General features: G+C 34.9%; 3 protein-coding genes and 1 non-coding gene across 4 annotated transcripts; 3 read left to right on the top strand and 1 right to left on the bottom strand.

The window, feature by feature from the left end:
* The first annotated feature begins 736 nt into the window (after positions 1–736).
* LOC112032544 (putative gamma-glutamylcyclotransferase At3g02910) lies at positions 737–1637 on the top strand. Its single transcript, XM_024065313.2, has one exon. It carries the CDS (start codon positions 881–883, stop codon positions 1412–1414), a length of 534 nt encoding a protein of 177 aa, XP_023921081.1. The 5' UTR covers positions 737–880; the 3' UTR covers positions 1415–1637.
* A 1309-nt stretch (positions 1638–2946) lies between these two features.
* Positions 2947–5219, bottom strand: LOC112032545 (uncharacterized). Its single transcript, XR_010631190.1, has 3 exons — positions 5085–5219; positions 3959–4101; positions 2947–3388 (listed from the first exon to the last, which is right to left on the bottom strand). It is a non-coding gene; the product is annotated as an uncharacterized LOC112032545 (transcript).
* A 14503-nt stretch (positions 5220–19722) lies between these two features.
* On the top strand, positions 19723–20898 carry LOC136069992 (uncharacterized). Its single transcript, XM_065779183.1, has one exon. The coding sequence runs from the start codon at positions 19723–19725 to the stop codon at positions 20896–20898; it is 1176 nt and encodes a 391-aa protein (XP_065635255.1).
* A 42-nt stretch (positions 20899–20940) lies between these two features.
* Positions 20941–22644, top strand: LOC136069991 (uncharacterized). The gene has a single exon (XM_065779182.1). It carries the CDS (start codon positions 20941–20943, stop codon positions 22642–22644), a length of 1704 nt encoding a protein of 567 aa, XP_065635254.1.
* The last annotated feature ends 392 nt before the right edge of the window (positions 22645–23036 follow it).

Raw genomic sequence — 23036 nt, 5'->3', positions numbered from 1 at the left:
CCCAAACAAACAAAAAGATTTAGTACTAAAGGAAAAGGGAGATACAGAGGTTTAAGAGATGTGAAGAGTTGAGAGAGACATCTAGAGTGAAACATAAACTACATGTAAGTAATCAAATTTGTTGACTAAGTGTCAGTTAGTACCAAATAGAGGAAATTAAATCAATTTAAACAAAGTTAGCAAACAATACCCAAATCTCCTTAAAAAAAAAAAAAAAAAAAAAAACCTTAATCAATCAATAAGCACAACTTGGATTAGTAACGGTGAATAAAAATTAAGACAACTTACATATATCTCATGCGTTGATAGTTAAACGGCTGAAATTGAAGAACCCAGCTTCTTTGGTGGGTTAGCCGTCAGGGTTCTTGTGGACCTTGTGGTTGGTCTGGCCGAGGAGGGAATTGAATAACTCTGTTTCTTCTTTCGTGGGTCTTCCAAAGGGTTTTGTTTAGTAGCCACTGGGTTTCTTGTGGTTGGTTTAGACGAGAAGAAGTGAGATGAAATAAGCAAGAGAAGAAGAGCAGAGAGAAGAGAGAAGCGGAGGAGAAGAGTCTCTGATTTGTTTTTTTGTTTGTGATTTTTTGTTTATATATGTTACCTGTTTTACCGGTTACTAGTATCCACTTAAAATAAATTAATGGTCAAGATCAAAACACAATTGAATTAAGGATTTAGATTTAAGTGGGTACCGTACCCCCCCAAAAATGAAGGGGGTACAGTAGAATGACCCCTCCCCTCACATTTTATCCAGTTTTTAAGTGATATGTGAATTTTTAGATAAAATAAAATGTGATTCCTTAAATAAAAACAAACCCAACAGCAAATTTTGCAATATTTTATTTCAGCAAAAAGTCAACAATCTCTCACTCTCTCTCTCAGAATGGGTGGTGACAGTTTTGGGCAATCCAAACGCCACCTGATCTTCACATACGGCACACTGAAGCGAGGTTTTCCGAACCACGGCTTAATGCAATCCCTGATAGACCAGAACGACGCCGTTTTCCTGGGCACCCACCTGACCCTACACTCCTACCCACTCGTGTGCGGACCCAACGGTATTCCATTCCTGATCAACCTCCCCGGGTCGGGTCACCGTGTCAAGGGCGAGCTCTACTCCGTGTCAACCCGCGGACTCGGCCGCCTCGACGAGCTGGAGGGCACCGCCCTCGGCCACTACGAGCGGCTCCCCATTCAGACTCAGGCTGAGGCGGAGGCGGAGGCGGAGGTGGAGGCGTACTACGCGCACTGTAGCTTTGGGGAGGAGCTGTGGGAGAAGAATGGGAGAGAGGGGTTGAGTGAGTACACAGAGAGAGAGGCGAGTGGGTTTGTGAGAAGAGAGGATAGGCCTAAGGATCGGAGTTTTGTTGACGAGGTGCGTTTCTTTTTGTCGTCTTCTTCCTCTGCTCCAAAATGATTATTCTTTTCGAGTTCATCAGGATTGAAGAGCAAGTCGGTATTAAATAAATTTTACGATTAATTGGTTTTTTTTTTTTTTTTTTCCTGTGTATTATCTATATGCTTGAAGTGTTTTCGTTGTTGATGTTGTGATGGGTGGTTGAGTGTAAAGATCAAAATAATTTGTACAGTACTACTATTTGTTAATAATGTGAAAAAAAGTGAGACTCCACCATGCATAAGCAATTGTTATAACACAAACACTCATAAAACGCTTTATGTTTATTACTTTTAAAGTTTAAACATAGATACAAGGCAAGATATCATCGTTTTTTTTTTTATTTTTTATTCACATCTGGATTTTGTCCATCTGGATTTCGGGATACCACGTTGAAAACTGAAAACTTATTGTTGAAAATACATTTAACAAAATAATTTATAAAGGTGTGAAAGGTGCCGTGGAATCGAAATTTATTTAAAAATTTGTGTTTTGCTGACTTTTGTAGGACCATAAATAGTACTCACGAGATCCAATAAAAAAATGTAAATGCACAAATTGTGCAAAACGCCCAATTCAAACGCACGCTTCATGTATGGTTAATGTAGGTCTTTATTACTTTTAAAATTTTAATTAACAAAGCTATGTGAGAGAGGTTCAACAGTTATAGAAGTGCAGGGTGCACATTGATACAATAAACTTCATATCAAAATTATAGTATGTAAATATAAGATCAAAGAAATTAGTGAAGGACGTTTCTTACTTACCCATATGAGATTTTTTTTTTTTTTTTTTTTTTTTTTTTTGGGGATGAGAAATTACTTACTTGAAAAGGGTGTGTGCTTCGAAGTAAAGTGTTCCTGTCATAGTACAAGGAGGATATGTTTATTGAACATTTGTATGAGATAGTGGTAGATGCATTTGAGCAGAGTAATAGTGACTTCTATTTGAGCAAGTTCGAGACAATCGGAGGGAAATCTGGCACAAATCTAAAATCAAGATAAAATGTTTTGAGTGATGTTAGGGAATACCACAACAAATTGGTCTTACAAACTGACATTCATTTATTGTGTTGTTAAAGTCCATCAATTACATGCAACTGCATATCAGATTATAAATCTTTTGTAGTATAATTTTGAATTTGTAGAGCTTTAGCATTTTCCAAATGTTTTTACATCTCCTTGCAATATTTTCTATTTAGTGACGTTATTGTACACGTTTCATTCTGCTCACTTCTGAGTGAAGGTCAGAACAGCTTTTCATTGAGAAAAGCTATAATGTGGCACCTCTTCCTTATAAAATCTCATATTACCTATAGGGCCATGATTTAGGTAAACAACAATAAGCTTCAGGGTGTTGATCTGTGGCAATTTCCCATTAAAACAGGGACCATCTCCCAAAAATTTGAGATGGTACAGAAGTTGGAGGCTACTAACAATCTTAGTATCTTACCGATCCTTATTTTAATTTTAATTCTGTTCTTTTTTTTTTTTTTTTGGTGCTCTAAGAGATCATACAAGGTTACTTTCTATGGCAGCATTGAGTCTTCATAATTAGCAGAATGGAACTGTCATTTTTATTTTGACAAATACGCACTAATCTTATGTAACTAATCTTATATAGGTCCATAGAGGAGAGCTTCTAGTAGTCTTTTTATTTTATTAACACAATACTCATCGTACGAGTTTGATTGTATCATTGAGTTGCCAAAGCAAACTCTCATGACATAAAGCCCATTGAAGCTCTACACAAGCCTTCATGGGCTGACTTTCCACAAGCTATCATACATGGAGTGGTTACATGTGAACACTCTTCTGCTAAGGTCATTCAGTGGTACAGGTGCAACCATCAGCACATTCAAAAAAGTCCTTGCCTGCTTTAGGCCCTTCAATCTTGGAGATGACACAACTCCAACCTTCACCACACTTGCAGAATGCGCCTCCACTAAAGTTCTCTAGCTTTTGCTTCACATTCGAGTCCCCACTACTGTCCCATCTTTGTTACCAAGAAAGAAAGCATCAGTGATCATCTTGTGTAGGATTCACCTATATGCATATCTTGATCCAATTATTATGTATTTGCGTACTCATATTCTAGCCAAATCAGTACTCAAACTCATAATTAAAATTTTAAGCTTCCCTTGGAAAAATCTAAAATTAAAATTACACAATGAAATGCTTTAAGCACGGTTGGCTTTGTGTGTGCATTTATAGGTGCTTGGAAGCTTCCAACTAGGTTTATGTCACAATGAAACGCTTTTTCATTAGTGAATTGCATCCTTGAGAAGTATCTATATATACTCTTGAGAGACCCTCACTTTTCTGTCGGTACAATGAGACATTGATAACATCATCTTAGCAGACCTCAACTTTATTTTCTTTTCCCTGTTTAACTATATCTTTTATGCAAGAAAAGGTGGAAGCTTTTGTAAACTTATGTTGAAAGACATTGGAAACTAAGAACTTTCTAAGTGCTTGTTTAATCCTAAGAGTCCTTGGCTGCTGACAAAAAATTAGATATGCAAACTTCCAAACGTATGTAAGTAAATTAAGAAATATGACATACATGACACAGGTGCAATTTTCACCGCATTTGAAGAAGGCCTTCCCTGCATCAGGTCCCTCAGTCCTAGTAATGACGCATGTCCACCCTTCACCACACTTGCAAATTACATCACTTGTGCCAGAGCTCCTCCAACTGTCTCAACCCTGCTCAAAGAGGAGCTATCAGTACCGCTGTATCATTTTATGATTGAATATTGACAATAAGCACAACATATCCTTCTTGCAATATGGCTGAAGTTCTCTGCTTCATCTATAATTATAATCAACCTTGTATTGAGTATTGACCATGATCACCACCAAAATCTAGCAAGGAACCACGTATCTTTTTTAAGGAGGTCATTTATTTAACATATGGTTTATATAAACATCCTTTCAATTTTTTTTATAGTTTTAAGATGACCGTATTCTAGACAATATTTTGAATGAGCTTTTTTGTATCATCAAAAAGAGAAAGAGGAGCAAGTTTACCTTCTGTTATGTAATTCCTCTGTTTTTGTAATAAAGTCTTGTTGTTCATCAAAAATATAAAAAATTAAAATCAAAATCGAAAAGAAAAAGGGGAGCAAGTTTTATCGACAATTCTTCGGTTCGAACCTATGAAATGTCTATGAGCTTTTAACTTAAGCCCAAATAGTCTTCTTATGCTTAAAAGATGAGGCCACTAGCTATAAAGTGTGCAGCAAAACGGGTTGGCTAGGGGACTAAAAACAAGCCAAATCTAAAGAGTTAAAATTCTTGTAATAAGCTCATAAGCCTCATATGACAAACTTTGAGTCCCTTGTTCTTGGAACATAAATATTATAGATATAATAATTAATTGACTCTCAGATCTTTGTCGTGGCGAACATGACCAATTTGTTAGAACTGGTGAAGTTTTAGGAATTGGAGATCTGCATGTATGTTTCCATTTTATGAGTCTGAAATCTGTATTAAGCAATTAACTGTCACAAAGCACAATCATGCACATATAAAATATAAGCCACATATATCCAATATATATGTCTAATTAAGGGAATCATATTATGGAATTGCATGTTGCAATACATGGGTGAAAACAACATTAACCATATGAAAGATGATATATAGCTTTTAGAACAGAAATAAGCTTTAGGATAGAGAAGTGAAACCTGGGTGGTTCCTGCAAGCTGGTGCCTTGAGTCTCCATTTTCCTAAAACCTGTGGTTTCCTCTTAGTTCAACTTCTCCATATATGCACACTTTAGCTATTTTGTTTAGGAAACCTTGCATCAAGCATTGTCGTATATAAGACAAAATAATAGTATTTCTCAAGGACAATACTGTCCTTATTTGCTGTGAACTTATCCTCTTCCTGTAATAGTTCAATGGCCCAAAATTAATAAAACTTTATCAAGTGATGAGGACAAGAAAAAATGGATTCTGATTCTCTCACATTTTGTACATCTCTTTTTTTTTTTTTTTTTTTTTTTTTTTTGTATTTATTTTTATGCGTTAAATTGTGGATATTTTGCATTAATTATTGAAATATGTAGTGTGAAATAGTAGACGTAAATAAATGTGAAAAAATATTTAGCCGGAACAAAACTACCAGTCTCTTATTATCCATTAACATTTGTCAGTAATCTTCTGTAGGGTTTAGTTCTAAAAGATTGAATATATTTCATTCTCCTACCACTCTATGACTCTTTAAGAAAAAACAAAAAAAAAAAAACAAAAACAAAACGCTATTTACACGAGCTCTAGCTATATCCTTTTGTTCATTTTTTTCATCATTAGGTTTGGTAGGTCATCTCAGTAACACTAAAAAACCCAGAGAAATTAGCCAACAGCAAGGGCGGGTGTCCATGCCGAACATATTATCATGACGAACTGAGTGACATACGATTGAGTACAAAACTACTTTTTGTTATAAAAAACAACTGGATTTCATTTTGCAAATTTATAACTCGACAACTAGCTACAGTTTTCTTTAGTAAAAAGTAAAACAGAAAATAGTTACATTTCATTAATTTGTCGAACTTCAGAATCACAGCAGCGAATTAAGAATGAATTTGTTGGACCATATAGATTTTGAATCAAATGAAGGGCCAGTTTTTTTATTATGAAGTAAACATTGCAAAAGCTGGTGTGATGGAAATAGCTGTGTAGAAGCTGCTGCAACGTTTTGGCCGAATAAATGTTTTGTACAAACAGTTGTAAGCAGCTGACTCACTTTGTTGAATGTTTGGTAGATGTCATTGCGATTGTGCTTTAAAAGTCTCACTCTCAAAATGGATGATATGATGTGATTAAAGAAAAATATAAAGCTTTATCATGATAATTTTGAATAGAAAAAAAGAAGTAGAATAATTGTCATAAATTATTTTGGAGATTAGATTTAAAAGTATTTATTTTAAGGTGAGTTTGAGACAAGGATGGTGCTACTTAAGGGCCAGGGGCCTGGGGCCGGGCTCCCCCTGTATTTTTTTTTTTTTTTAAAAATAGAAATAAAATTCTATATATTCAAGATCAATTTAGCATTTTAGCATTTGGGCCCAAATAAATTAACTCTGACCCCCAACATAAATCTGTGGCCTAACAAAAAAAAAAAAAAATAGCCCAAATAAAAAAATATTTAGCCCAACTAAAAATAAAAATAGCTCAAAACAAAACTAACCCAAACAACAATAAGAAGTCTATATATTTAAGATCAATTTAGCATTTGTGCCCCAAAAAAACATAAATCTGTGGCCCGCCCTAGGAACCCCAAAATAACCCAAAGAAAAGCAACAAAACTTTAGCCCATTCAATAATAAAAATAGCTCAAACAACGACGAAACTAATCCAAACAACAAGAAGAGAAAGAAGCCCCATTTATTAGCTTTTCAAAAGCAAAATAAAAAAATTTAAAAAGATTAAAAAAATAAGGCCTGTTATATTTAGTTTAAATTCAATTGATCAATTAATTTTAGGAAGAAATCTCTAAATAGACACGCTGTTGCCTCGCCAATAGGACAATCGTCATGCCACCACATTCTTGCATTATCGTCTTGTCTCACCTGTGAATTTGTTCTCCACAACGGCATAACTGGTATTTTGTCTTTTGACTCTCTCTCGCATGTCTGATGACTCTCTTTTTGAGTTAAGTTTGATATTTGAAATACTCTCTCTCTATCTCTCTCTCTCTCTCTCTCTCAGTGTCTTTGTGTGCTCACTAGCTATGAGTTACCTTTTGACTTCTTAGAGAATTCACATCCAAAGTCTTAAAAAAATTTAGTATTTAGCACATCAAAAACTTACTTTATTTATTTCAACACTCCACTTACCATTACACTTTACATCCCATCCTATTTTAACATACAACTCATTAACATAATATAAATAATTTCAACCATTTTAACATACAACCCATTAAATAATATAAAACAAAAACTCAAAACACTAATCCCTTTTCTCTTCCCCAACTCTCTCTTAGTCTCTCAAACAAATGGACTAGACCAGCCTAAACACCCACGAATCAGGCGCCACCCACGGCACAACCAGCCACCTAACCACCACCGTAACATAGTAACCCAATCCACAACCTAAACAAAAAAACTGAGCAACCACTACGCACAAGACCATATCATCTTGCAAAATCATTTGAACCAACCCAAAAAATCAAACATAGTCCCGTTACTAACCAAACTCAAATCATGGCATCACTTCCACATAAAGCTATGCGCTCGAGATTCTTGTCAAGCTAAAGATTCCAAGCTTTGTTTTGTTGGATTCACACCAATGAGAACCAATTACTAAGGATTAGCTGAGTCGATTCGCCTTCCAAATCTGAACAATTTGAGATTGCCACAAGACCAGGGCAGCTCCACGTTTAACTCAAGGTGGTCACAAGACTACCTTGACTTACAAAAAATATGTATATATATACACACACACAAAATAAATTATATTCTAAATTAACCTATTTTGACCACCCTAATAAAATTATGAATACCCTGATTTGAGAATCATGAAAAATTGGGTTCAACAGAAATAAGAGTAATGCTACATCTATAACATTTTCTCAATCATTTCACAACAAATTCTCTATGATAAATTATTATTAATTCTAATTTAAACCCAATACTGACATCAATTATTTATTTAATTACCAATAAAAGCTTGTCATATAAGATTTTAAAAAATCTTATGGACGTAGTATGATGTAAATTCCAAACAATGACATGGGGATGTGAAGTCAAGCCTCACATATTTTAAGTTAGAAGACTCAAAACGCGTATGATGTATAGAAAGCTTCGACATAATTTCCTTTGTTTCAGTTTGGTATAAACTTGGGGAAAGTAAGGAAATCTTGGTACGTGAGGTGTTTGATACCTGGAATGGTAAGAGACAAATGCACTTATTATTATTATTATTATTTTTCATAAATTTGGACTCTTTGGTTTTTACACTTAATAACTCACTTTGGTCTTATCTTTTTCAAGAGAAATCTAGAAGTGATCTATTAACAATGGACAACTAGATGGATAGTTATGGTGTGGTCTCCACATTTGCACCAAAATTAAGAAAAACTAGTATTATGCCTGTGCAATACACAGCTTAATCAAGAATCATGTGTAAATTTATAAAAATAAAAAAAATTTAAATTAATTAAAAATAAAATAATCTTTTATTCTATTTTTTTTAAAACTAAGTAATCTTTTACTTTAAGTTATATAATGAATGCGTATTGTGTAAGATTAAGTTTTCATAAATAAATTAAAAAAAAAAATCATATATAGGTCCAAAAATTAATTGAATGGAATATGGTAGATAACTATGCAACTAATATAAAAGGAGATGCCTGAAAAATATAAAGGGAGTTTGCATAATTAAAACTCAAGTGCATATTTAAATGAAAAACCTTAAATTCAATAATTAAAAAATAATAATTGAAGGCATATTTAAGTGGTAACCTCAATGTAATTGTTAAGAATTATGAACAATTGAAATTACTAAACATTAAAAAATAAAAGTAGAAAAACTTACGTAAGAATTGAATTTTTGTCTTTGATAGTGAGGGAGGAGGTACCAAATTTCACCCTATCAAAACAAAATGTGTAAATATAAGTTTCAAGAAATTTTTTCTCGAGTACTTCGAAACCTCAAGGAAACTCCCTAAAAAAAATAGTAAAAAACAACATGAATAAAAAAAAAAATTTGGGAATTTATTTTTTGAAGCGAAGAGGGACTGAATTTGAGAGAAAAACAAATAACCCTAAAAAGATGATAAATACTTGGACGTTCAAAATATTAATGAAAAAAAAATCATGAATCTGGCCTTATTATTTATAGTGACTTGAAAACCAAAAGATGAGAGTCATAGTATAATAAAACTATTATCCATAATCATTCCTATAATTATCCAACAAACAAAATTTCAACCATGGTCAACTTCAACCCAAAAAAAAGTTGATAAGAAATTGTTTCTATTTTAAAAATAATTTTAAGTTGTGAATAATTTGTTCTAAGCCAAAAAGAGAAGGAATTTATTTAAATTCAAATACCATAAAAACAAGTTGTTAACGTTAATTAAAATTTTTTCCCAATTATACAGTAAAGATCAAGTTGTTAACATTATTAGCTTCTTCTTTTTTTGTTATCCAAAAATTTGATATTTATCCAAAAAATAAATAAATAAAAACAAAATATATTTGAAAAAAAGTAGATAAACAAATTTATTATTAATTCCTCCCCATGTGTATATCCTCCCAATGAAAGTGGGTTTTTTTTTTCATGGGATTAGCTATACTTCTATGTACACAACTACACATTTTAATATTTTATGCTTGGATTTTTTTTACTATTCTATTATTTTAGGCTTTGTTGATAATATTTAAATAGACACAATTGTAAGTTGTAGCTGTATGATACTAACGAACTAAATTTACTTCTCAAAGAAGAAAACTAACTAAATTTAATCTCTTTTTAAAATTTTACTTTTTGTTGATGTAGGTTACATGTTTTGTTAAAACACTTATTTTTTAATGTAAGTTGCATGTTTTGTTAAAATTATTATTATTATTTTTTTATAAATACACTACACTAAAATAAGGATTAGATGGATTAGATGAAGAATTTGGATTGTAATCAAATTAAGATTTTTATCAACTTAGAAATTATATGAGAATAAAATTTTAATTATATATATATATATATATTTAAAATCTAAAAATCTATATATATATATATATCTCTATTTTTCTTTAAATTTAAAAAAATTCTAAAATTTTTTACGTGTAGTAAATTTTTTTTGGAAGTGTGAAGCTGAGTTTGTTTTTAAGTGTTATACTTATTGACTTATAAATTATAATAAGATAAGGATTAGTTGAAGAATTTGGATTGTAATCAAATCAAAATTTTAATCAACTTAGAAATTATAGGAGAAGAAGATAAGAACATATATATATATATATATTAAAAATAAAAAAAAAAAAAAATCTTGCAATTTGGTGAAGTCACTTGGTATAACCACGCTTCTAAGTCTAACTTTTATTATATAGTATATGATTTTTGTTAATCTATTACGTTTTTTTTTTTTTTTAGTAAAGGATAATTAAGATTTTTATTTGATGAACACAAAAACTTAAAAAATCAATAATAATATATCAATCTGTTCTTTGGATAGAAATAGACTTCTCTTAAGGGTAAAAAACAATTTGGATAGACACAAAAGCCTTATATTGTATTACAGCTAATCAATTATATATTGAAGATTATAATTAAAAAAAAAAAAAAAACTGTTTCTAACATTTTTCTATAATTATTTTTTTCATTCACTTTTTTTTTTTTGTTTCTCATACTTTTCTTTAATTTTTTTCCCTTCACTTTTTCTCCCTATTTTGGTTAATCTAACATTTTTCTGTAATTATTTTTTCCTTACGTTTTTTTGTTTCTAATACTTTTCTTTTCTTTTTTCCCTTCACTTTTTCTCCCTATTTTGGTTAATATATTACACTTTTTTTAGTAAAGGATAATTAAGATTTTTATCTACTTAGAAATTATAAGAGAAAAAAAGTTTTATATATTTTTTCTAAAAGTCTTAAAATTTTTAAAAATTTTTACAATTTGATGAAGCCACTTGACACAATCACAGCTTTTAAGCCCAACTTTTATTATATAATATATACTAGTCGAAAACCCGTGCAATGCACGAGAACTTACCTTTTTATAATAGACTAAAATAGTTTTATAAAATTTTAAATTGATTATGAAACTATACTATTGCATGAATTGCTCTATCTTTTTGAGTTACAACAAATTTAGATATTGCAAAAAAAAAAAAAAAAAAAAAAAAACTAAAAAATTATGATGTTAAAACTTCTGAAAAGAAAAGAAAAATCAGAAAATTTACTGGTATTGCCTAAAAATTATTGAAACAAAAAAAAATATATGACTATCAAATAGAGAAATATAAGAGAAAGATAGGTTACCTTCAAGAGAATAATCCATAGCTATAACAGTTGAAATTTGCCAAACTATTTCAAATATTGCAAAAAATTGAACCCAAAAATTTAGATGGTCAAACTTTCAAAAGACAATAAAATTAAAAATCAAAAGATTTAGAACCTACAAATTAAAAAAAAAAAAAAAATATATATATATATATATATATATAGTCATTATTGCGAGACAATTTCAGTAAGGATGGAAAGCTTTTCTAAGTTATTTTATTTATTTATTTATTATCCAATTCTTCATAATTGATGAAAAATTTGGTTCAAACATTGTCGAACACTTTGAAGGTGCAAATAATATAGGCTTCCAACATAATCTTTAATCAATAAACAAAGAAACATGACACCATAAGAGAAAACATAAGATAACATATAGCGCATAGACCTTACTCCACAGCTGTGAAAAAATATCCACACAAAAGGAATTGAAAACTTGTACAACAAATGCAATAAGCTACTTCTTATGTGAAACAACCTAACATACGTCTCCGTAATGTAAGGCTTAAGGTTATAAAATCTAAATAATATAGAATATAGCAGCTTTGAACCACACAAAAAGTTAGCAAACTTACTACAATACTTGTAGTTATATTATATAATGTAAAGTACACCTCCATCGCCAATGAAAGTCATGTAGAATCTCATGGGGCCTGGAAGAACAGACAGTCACAAGATCACCTCCACTAGACACAAAACAAAAGCAAAAAAAAAAAAAAAACTTATTCACAAAAATAGAAAAAGCAAGAGCAAGCGTACCAAAGAAATTGAAGTTTAGGGTTTTCTCTCTTAGTGGAGACGGACAGAGGAGGCTGCTTTAGGGTTTTCAAAGATTTTGTCTCTTATATATATATATATATATATAAAAGAGACTTCTGTTAGGACTCTCTCACTATTTAGTTTTAAAAATTAAAATTTTTTATAAATTAAAATGATGATGTGGAAAATTGTGGGAGTTTTAAAAGTTTCGGTTTTATATATATATATATATATATAGATGATATGCAATTAGCTTTGGCTTTAAATATATACTAACTTGTAATCTCATGGATATGCATGGAATATACAATCTGATCTATAGTATAATTCATACATATTTGAATTAAATACTATTGATTGTCATTCTTATATTAAAAAGCTTGTAAGAATATTATTCAGTAGAAAATGTAAATTGTCAATGCGTGTATATTTTATTTAATTTTTTTTATTACTTCTTAATTTTTGTTATTGTGAAGCACTTTTTTTTTTCCTCTTATTTTTACAATTCATTAATTCTAGATTCTTTGGATTTGTACTTAATAATTCATTTTGATGGATAGTTATGATGTGATCTCATATTTGAGTCTAAAATTAAGAAATAATAATTTAGGATACATGGTACAAAATTGTACTCTAATTACATATTCTAATTGAATTTTATCTGAGTTTTGGCTTTAAAAAAAACACACACACACATACATACATACATACATACATACATATATAATATATATATATATATATAAATTATCTAGGACAATTTTTTTTTCTCCCCCACTTTTTCACTGTTTATAGTTGTCATTGCTAAATCAGCGTTGGGCCCATTGGGCTGATGGTGGTGAATAGTGGGATATTGGAAAGAAGGAAGGACCCATGATGCATGCTAAAGTGATAGACAGTGGAACATGTAAGTTTGTTTAACACACACACACATGTATTTTGGTTTGCCATGTGATGACTGATGAGGATGAATTCCTCTTGGCAAGCTAGATGAGGAACGAATGAACTTCTGACTTTTATATATATATATATATATAGTTGTTTAACACACACATGTATTTTGGTTTGCCATGTGATGACTGATGATGATGAATTCCTCTTGGCAAGCTAGACGAGGAACGAATGAACTTCTGTGTTATATATATATATATATATATATGAAGACTTCTTAATAAAAGTTACGAATTTCTTATTAAAAAAAAAACATTCGATGTAATCTTAGAACACATGACCTAATATTAGGTCACATGGCACCCCAACCCAACAAATATTATATTCTAGGCACACCACAATGGCCGCACATATATTGAGTTTTAACCTTATAAGTGTGCTAATTAAGCATTCTTAAAAATTTCCTTATTGTCTTTGTCCTGGTATTGCATTTGATTCTACACCTTTAAGTGATCATTTCATTCTTTTTTATGAGTTCAGAAACTAGTATACAGATTTTTCATCCTCAAAACATGTATACATAAATTCTCAAAGAGACCTCAAATAACAAACTAAGCATTACCTTTGTGCCACTCGTAAATTTCCCCAGTCACACAATCATCCTTGGCGATTGAATAGAATTTAGATCATCTACACCCCTTTTAAGGTACTATATCCATACATACATATATATATATATATATATTCTAAATACAATGATATTTTCATTCAAATCCTCATAAATGAATCCAATTCTTCCTAATTTTACAATCCAATATAAAACTATAGTTTCCGATTGTATAAAACAATTAGTACTTTGATTTGTAAATCTGTCGAAGTATGTGTACAGAATGTATGAGTTTGTTCACACGAAAGAATCTAACAAGTTGATTTAGATCTGCCTAGCTATACTCTTATTTCTTGAGACCTTATATATGAAAAGTTGAATTTTTTCAACTCTAAGCCTCAAATGTCTCTTTCAATATTGGACAAAGCAGAAGCAAGTGTTTGACACTGGCCTAGTACATTGAAACGTCGGTGATTGAATTGGTTCTCTTTGAAAATGAAGAAAGTAGTGTACGTGGTCTGTAGACTGGAGGGCACTAAGGCAAAAGAAACAAATTTTTTGGACAAGAATCCACACGTCGAGAATGATGCAGTGTGGAGTGTGAATGTTGCAATGATTTCGCCTTTCAAAATTGGAGGAAATTAAAGTCTCCACCCTACCACTACCCAAAGCAATTTGAGATGGATTGGTCCCACTCCCACGTACCGCATGGTAGAGAAGGGAAAAGGACGCTCTTCCATTCCATGTGACTTTCCACTCACTTTACATAGTAGAAATTGAGGTCAAGTACCTTCAAAAAAAGGAATGGCTTCAAACACTTTTTCTAGATACGTTACAATTTATACTCTGCTCCTTATTACATTTTAAGATATTAATTAGTTTTGGTATATGCGGTATTTGAAGCCCATATATTTTATTTGATGATAAAAGATTGTACTCGTGGATTCTAATTACATATTGGATTGCGTTTAGGGGTGGTGATTAGAGACAGTAAAAGATTAGAGCGCACCTCAATGATTAGAGCGCACCAACTGTACAAGATTAATTTTGATGGGGCACTTTTCAAGGATGAAAACCAGGTGGGTTTAGGGGTGGTGATTAGAGACAGTAAGGGACAGGTGATGGTCTCCTTGGCGCAGCGAATCCCACTACCTAGTACAGCCATTGAAGTTGAGGCCTTGGCAGCCTGGCGGGCATTGGGTTGGCATTGAAACTGGACTCAATAAGGGAGTTTTGGAGGGTGATTCATTGACCCTCATGACGCTTTGAAGTCAAACTCTCACAGTCTTGCACAGTTTGGTCTATTATCAATGATATATATATACTTAGCTCTCGTTCCTTATCTTTTTCTCAGTTTTCCCTATGCTATTTTAATCTTTTTCTTTTTCCACTTCATCGTAAGGAGGCATTGTTTTNGAAATTGTAAAACTAATGTATTTGCATGTTTTTTTTTTTTTTTTGGATAACTCAATATATTCAAGTGCTTTTTTATTTCTAAAAAAAAAAATTATTAAATTTTGTTTAATTTAAGTTTCTTAATTATCTCTTTAAAAAAAAAAATCATAAAGCCATCAGTGTATAAACTTACTAGTTTTTCTTCACCATTCGTATTTTGTGGTACAAATTTTGTCCTAATATAGTATTTTTGTTTATAATTTGTAAGATGGAATTGATTCAATTATTAGTGAATTGACTTTTTTTTTTTTTTTTTAAATGAGGACAGTTGAAAATGTGTTCAATAATTAGAACACCAAATCAGTAAAGTAATTTAATGAGTTTAATTGTTTTTGTTTACTTGCTAAGTAGTAATTTAATGTTGTTGAATCTTGAATGTTGACACCTTCGGTATTTTAATACCTTGATCATAACTTACCCCGGAATGCGGAAAGGACTCAAAATAGAGGACGGCTACCTGCTATTGGCTTCCAATGATCACTCCTGTTTCGTACGTAGTAAATTGACGACTTTGACAGCGCCTTCAACCTCAAGTAACAACTTAGTATTAAGATTCAAGAGTACGCATAAGGCATGACTCATATGATTTTTACACTTTTTTCGATTCTCAGCTTATATATATGAAGCTACTTGAAAATTGAAAAATCATGCATACCATGTTCCGGCTAGAACAGAATCATGTCTGTCGGTCTCGGTGTCCACGTCATAGAATACGGTGTGTAATCTGGGCTCCAAGAGATCCTTATCTTCAACTTCAATTTGAAAATCTTTTTTTGGACTAAATGAAAAGGCTACAGTGAGATCGAAAATGGTGGATTTTCTTTAAAAGAATGTAAAAGGTTATAGCTTCCACGATAGTAACGATCAACATGTTGCACAGGATTCACTCCACGAATATAATCTTGAAAGAGACACCGGTGATAATAAGGACAAAATTGAGAAATGCCCCATTTGGGTAAAAATAGCAGCATAATGTCCTTTTCTCCAAACTATATAGGGAAATGCCCTTCTTTTGTAACTCGATTTTTTCAAAATCGAGTTATTAAAAAAAAAATTTCTGGAGCCCTATAGCGGCGTTTTTAAGGACCTATAGTGACATTTTCAGGATCTATAGTGACGTTTTATAATTCGATTTCCATAAAATCGAGTTATAGACAATTTTTTTAATTTTTTTACCTATAACTCAATTTCTTATAAATCGAGTTAAAAAAACGCCACTATAGGTCCTAAAAACGTCACTATAGGCTCTTAAAAAACGCCGCTATATGGCCTAACTCAATTTTAAAAAAATCGAGTTACAAAAAAAGGACATTTCCCTATATAGTTTGGAGAAAAGAGTATCATACTGCTATTTTTACCCAAACGGGACACTTCCCAAATTTGTCCGTGATAATTGAGTTCAACGATATATATCAGCCACCATCGCATCAAAACTCAAAAGCTTTTACTTTACCAGCCAAATAGGTGCCGCTTTTTTAGACTATATTGCTGTATTAATTAAGTCCATCAATTCTAATTTCTTGTCTGAAGTGAAGCATGGAGAGGAATTTCGAGAATGTGTCGATAGAACCGACGGCAATTACTTCACAGAGGATTGTGCATAGTAATGGTAGCATGATGGGATATAGGGTCGGATCACGTGCTCCATCCTTATCTTATAGGGGCATTATCATGTACATTTACTTAAAGATAATCTTGAAAATAAAATGGTAGTAAAAATCAAATTTATTCTTTAAGAACTTTGTGGATTCTAATTAACTTAATTGGTAAATTTTTTGTTATTGAACAATATATTTGAAGTTTAAATCTAATTATATGTTAAAAATCAATTAGTATTTTGGCATAATAATAATAATAACAATTATCATGGAAAAAATTTCATAAGTTACAGTTCATTGTATCTATCACAAAGCCTATACATCGCATCAAAAGATTTTCCTAGACAATATAAAGATTTAAAGAGAATAGAGTTTCACTACTTCAAATAAGCTAGTGTTTATCTTTTGTCTCACATTTAATAAATAAGTTAACTTTTATCCCTTTTTTTTGTCTCATCTTTAACAAATATGCTATAAGAAATTACAGGATGTCAAACTCATCTTATATTTAAGACAGTATATTCTAATTTCTCCTATGAAGTATGGAAAGCAAAGAGGAGAATGTGAATGCATAACTGAAAGCAACTACTCCAAGAGTGCCCAAGCAGAATGGCCATAGAAGCAACTAGGATTTGGCATTAGATCATCCATATCAACCTTAATACTTTTAGCTAAATTTTAATTAGAAACTCCACTATTCATATACTTTGTATTAATTCTCCTTTCTATTTAAATATTATTTTAGTTTTTTATTATATTTTCTCTCTCCATATATATGAATTTTTCTTTTCTCTTTTCCAACTTTCCCCATTTTCAACATTTCTCTCCACCAATCAACCATTCACAAGTTTTCACCCAACAAAATCACAAATCAACAATTTCCAAATTTTCGCTTAAAAAAGAAAATGCAGGCAATAATGTCATCATTTGTGATTCCAAGTTTGACAACTAATATTGGAGAAAGAAGAAAATTTTTTCATCTTCGAAGAGAAGTAGAAGCAAGTGATCAGACGACTTTGATTCTAAGTCTAATCATTCATATATGTTTTGGGGTTGAATAGTGACAAGGCTGACGAGTTCATGTACACACGGACGATCCCATCGATACGGACGAATCCAAACTCTGGCTAGGTGAGTCAATTATATGCTTTACTGACGAATATATCCAGACCATTCAATGCAGGCAATCAAACCCAAAACGGTTATAGGGACAGCTGTACAATCTGTTGAAGGATAGTGAAGGCACATTAAACGGCCCCAGACGTTACCAAAAGGAGCATTAAGACCTCCATAACTACCCCAATGGCTAGAGGCCATAAGAACATATATAAGTCTCCCACATTGCCAAGGACCAGGTACATAGACACTAAAATACTAAGAGATCTCTTTAATTCTTTCTGATTACATTGTCCATTTCCTAGAAAGTTTCTTATATTGACTTTAGCATCGGAGGCTTTGTGGCAGGCACCACACCGGTGACCACTTTTGAGAGTCCGATCATACAGGCTGAGGATTGCCTTCATTTGACCAATTCTACTGATGAATTCATTCTACTGACGAACTTACGCTTCATCAGTTTGGCGCCGGCTGTGGGGAACGACATTTTTCGTGTTCAAACTCGAAATAGTAGTTCCTTATTCTTATTCTTTTTAGAATGGAGTCTAATCAAGATTCTGCAGCTCTAACTCAGCAAGTTCAAGCTCTTGCAGCCACAGTTGAAGAACTGACTAGGCAAAACCAAGAAATGAGGTTACGGCTCCAGCAGGAGGAAAATCGTTCGAAGGAAAATCAGGAAGATGAGGGGGATAGCAACAGAAGAAGTGACCATCGAAGGCCAAACACTCCCGCCTAGCAAAATTCAGATATTCTTCGGGAGATGAGGAGGGAGATGGACAAACTAAGGAATGCCATCAAAGAAAAAACGGAGCGGAGCGTGGATCGGATGGTCCGGGCGACGGATTCGCCATTCACAACAACGGTCCTCGACTACCCAGTGCCGTCAAAATTCCGGTTACCTCAGCTCGAGCCCTTCGATGGGCTGAAGGACCCTCAAGATCACTTAAACACCTTCAAGACGACCCTGGGACTTCAACAGCCTCCAGATGAAATATTGTGTCGTTCCTTCCCTACTACACTCAGGGGAGCTGCCGAAGAATGGTTCACAAAGTTGCCAACATCATCCATCGATACGTTCGAGCAGTTGAGCAACGCCTTCCTGCGTCACTTTATTGGGGGACAATGACCAAAGAGAACCGCTGACCACATGCTTACCATCAGGCAGGGAGAAAAGGAAACCCTAAGGTCGTATGTAAAACGTTTCACGAGGGAATCACTGGAGGTAGACGAAGCCGACGATATGGTGCAACTAACGACCTTCAAGGCAGGACTGAGGTCCAGGGATCTCGTCAGCTCACTCGCGAAGAACCCCCCAAAGACGATGGCTGAAATGCTCCTCAAGGCGCAGAAGTACATGAACGCTAAGGACGCATTGGCTGCTATCAAGGACGAGGACAAACCAAGGGACAAAGGAAGAAAAGAAGACGATCGTAGGGGGCAAAAGCGGGACTGACTAGATCGTCGAACCAATGACGAAGTTAGAAGGAAAGATGATAAAAATCCACGAACGGTAAAATTCACCCCTCTCGTTATGCCTATTGACAAAATTTTAGCACAGATTAAAGACGAGCACTACCTTAAGTGGCTGCGACCACTGCACTCATCTCCTAACGTCCGCGACAAAAGTAAGTATTGCCGATTTCACAAAGATCATGGCCATTACACCAAAGACTGTAGGGATCTCAAAGAGCAGATAGAAGAATTGATACGAAGGGGGAAGCTACAAAAATTCGTGAAGAAGGGGGAACACATCCAGGAACGACGGCCGTCAATCACAACCTTCTCAAAATGTGATCGGGGAGATACAGACGATCGCAGGGGGGCCTACCACCGGGGGCTCATTCCAGTCACTCAAGAAAGCACATCATCGACAAGTGAATAGCGTCCATATGGCACCCCTGCCAAAGTACAGACGAACTGATCAGGATATGACCTTCAACGAGAGTGACTCCAGAGGAGTGAAACAGCCTCACAATGACTGCTTGATCATAATGCTCACCATAGAAGGGTTCAACACCAAAAGGATCCTCGTGGATAACGGTAGCTCTGCCGATATCATTTACTTTTCCGCATTCCAAAAATTGAAGCTGGATCCCAAAAGACTTCGTCCATTCGATTCTCCACTCGTCAGTTTCAACGGTGACAGGGTGTATCCCACAGGCATAGTGACGCTGACAATAACAGTGGGAACGTACCCAAAGCAGTTGACTCGTCAGATAGACTTTTTGGTAGTAGATTATCCCTCATCCTATAATATCATCATCGGAAGGCCAGCACTCAACAAATGGAAGGCGTCCACATCCACCTGCTGCTTGAAGGTGAAATTTCCAACGGAAGATGGTATTGGTGAAGTTAAAGGAGACCAAGTTCTAGCTCGAGAATGCTACCAAGCTGTTTTAGCAGCTAAGGAGAACCACGCGTGGATAGTGGAAGAAAAAGAGGAAGAAAAGGTGGAAGCACTGGAAGTAGTGGAATTGATCGAAGGGGAAATGACAAAAACAACCAGAATAGGGACGACCTTAAGTCCTGAGATGAGAACGAGGCTCATTCAGTTTCTCAACGAGAACTTGGACATCTTTGCTTGGAGCCATGACGACATGCCGGGCATATCTCCAGGAGTTATTCAACACAGGTTGAATGTGGACCCAGAGAGGAAACCCATCAAGCAGAGACGAAGAACTTTTGCGCCCGAAAGAGACCAAGCAATTGCTGACGAGGTGAGTAAACTCTTGACTGCAGGCTTTATCAGGGAGGTGTACTATCCAGACTGGCTGGTAAATGTCGTCCTAGTAAAGAAAGCAAATGGAAAATTGAGAATGTGCGTGGACTTCACGGACCTAAACAAGGCCTGCCCGAAGGACAGTTTCCCTCTTCCCAGAATAGACCAGCTAGTAGACTCTACGGCCGGGCACAAGCTGTTGACATTCATGGATGCATTCTCAGGATACAACCAGATAAAAATGGCTAACGAGGATCAGGATAAAACCACCTTCATTACCAGCCAGGGGCTCTACTGCTATAAAGTAATGCCCTTTGGACTGAAGAACGCAGGAGCGACGTATTAGAGGTTGGTGAATAAAATGTTCGTCAAGCAGATAGGTAGGAATATGGAAGTGTACGTCGACGATATGCTCATCAAGAGCAAGGAAGAACTCGCTCATCTGGACGACCTTAAGGAGACATTCGATACCCTCAAGCAATACCAAATAAAGCTAAACCCTGGTAAGTGTGGTTTTGGTGTCGCCTCCGGAAAATTCCTCGGATTCATGGTATCTCAGAGAGGAATAGAAGCAAATCCTAAGAAGGTGCAAGCTATACTCAATATGGCATCACCTAAGACTATCAAGGAAGTCCAGAAGCTCATAGGCCGGATTGCAGCTCTTAACAGATTTGTGTCTAGAGCAACGGACAAATGCTTACCATTCTTTAAGACCCTGAAGCAAGCCTTTGAATGGACCGACGAATGTGAAGTGGCCTTCCAAGAGCTCAAGCGTTACCTCAACAATCCACCACTCCTAAGCCCGTCCAAAGAAGGTGAAAACTTGTACTTATACCTGGCAGTTTCATCTGCAGCCGTTAGTGCAGCCTTAATACGAGAAGAAGATAGGAAACAGCTCCCAGTCTACTACGTCAGCCAAGCTTTCCAAGGAGCTGAATTCAGGTACCCAAAGATCGAGAAAATCACATTCGCCTTGATAGTAGCCTCACGCAAGCTCAGGCAATACTTCCAGACAAATCCAATCTTAGTGATGACGGACCAACCCATCAAGAAGTCTATAAGCAAGCCCGAAGCAGCTGGGAGGATGGTCCAATGGGCAATTGAACTCAGCCAATTCGATGTGGAGTACCATCCTAGGACGGCCATTAAAGCACAAGCGTTGGCAGACTTCATCGCCGAGTTTACCTATCTAGATGAGCCCAACCATGCCAACGAAAACAAAATATGGATAATGCAAACTGATGGCTCGTCAGCCCAAAAAAGAGGGGGAGTAGGGGTAGTCATAACCACCCCTGACGGAGAAGTATTGAGATATGGAGTTCAGCTAAAATTCCCAGCCACCAATAACGAGGCTGAGTACGAAGGAATTCTGACAGGCCTAAGGCTCGGGAAAGAGCTTGGGGCCAGGAACCTGCTGGTCCAGAACGACTCAAAGTTAGTAATTGGGCAGATCAAAGGGGAATACAAAGCAAAAGAAGAAAGAATACAGAAATACCTCAAGTTGACGAAGCACTTGACGAAAGAGTTCGAAAAAGTAGAGTTCATCCAAATTCCGAGAAGCCAGAATAGGGCCGCAGACGAAGTTTCAAAGATAGCCTCGTCGGAAGGAACAGAATCAAAGACAGACCTGATGATGGAGATACAAAAAAACCCCAGCATAGAAGAAATTTCGACATTCGCAGTCCAGAGCAAAAGTAGCTGGATGACGCCCATCATGTCCTTTCTCCAGGATGGACACCTACCCCAGGATGCAGATGAAGCCAGGAAGATCAAGAAGAGAGCTGCCAGATTCACGATTCTCAATGACACCTTATACAAGAGAGGTTTCTCCATGCCTTACTTGAGGTGCGTTGACGAAGGAGAGGCAGAATACATCCTGAGAGAGGTGCATGAAGGAATTTGCGGGGACCATGCAGGACCAAGATCCTTGGTAAGAAAGATTATGCGAGCGGGGTACTTCTGGCCAACCATGCAAAAGGATGCATCAAGGTTCGTCAAGAAATGTGACAAATGTCAGAGGTTCGGGAATGTTCAACACCTGCCATCAGAAAAGCTGACGACGATAACATCTCCATGGCCGTTTGCACAATGAGGGATCGACATCGTTGGCCCCCTTCCTCAAGGCAAAGGTCAAGTAAAATTATTGCTAGTTGCTATTGATTATTTGACTAAATGGGTTGAAGCAGAGGCATTGGCGACCATCACCGAGACTAGAATCCAAGGTTTCATCTGGAAGAATATAATCTGCAGGTTCGGGATTCCAAGGACGATCATATTAGACAACAGACTTCTACTTAGGCCTAGGCATCAAGAACCAATTTTCATCACCAGGCCACCCACAAGCGAATGGACAGACGGAAGTGACGAACCGCACGTTGCTCAAGATCATAAAGACCAAGCTGGACGATTCGAAGGGTGCCTAGCCAGAAGAACTGCCCAACGTCCTGTAGGCCTACAGAACCATGGCTAGAACCCCAACGAGAG

This window comes from Quercus suber, unplaced genomic scaffold (assembly GCF_002906115.3).
Source record: "Quercus suber isolate HL8 unplaced genomic scaffold, Cork oak 2.0 scaffold_201, whole genome shotgun sequence".
NCBI classification, from domain to species: Eukaryota; Viridiplantae; Streptophyta; class Magnoliopsida; order Fagales; family Fagaceae; genus Quercus; species Quercus suber.
The sequence above is the reverse complement of the archived record's forward strand: the minus strand, read 5'-3'. Positions and strand labels throughout refer to the sequence as shown.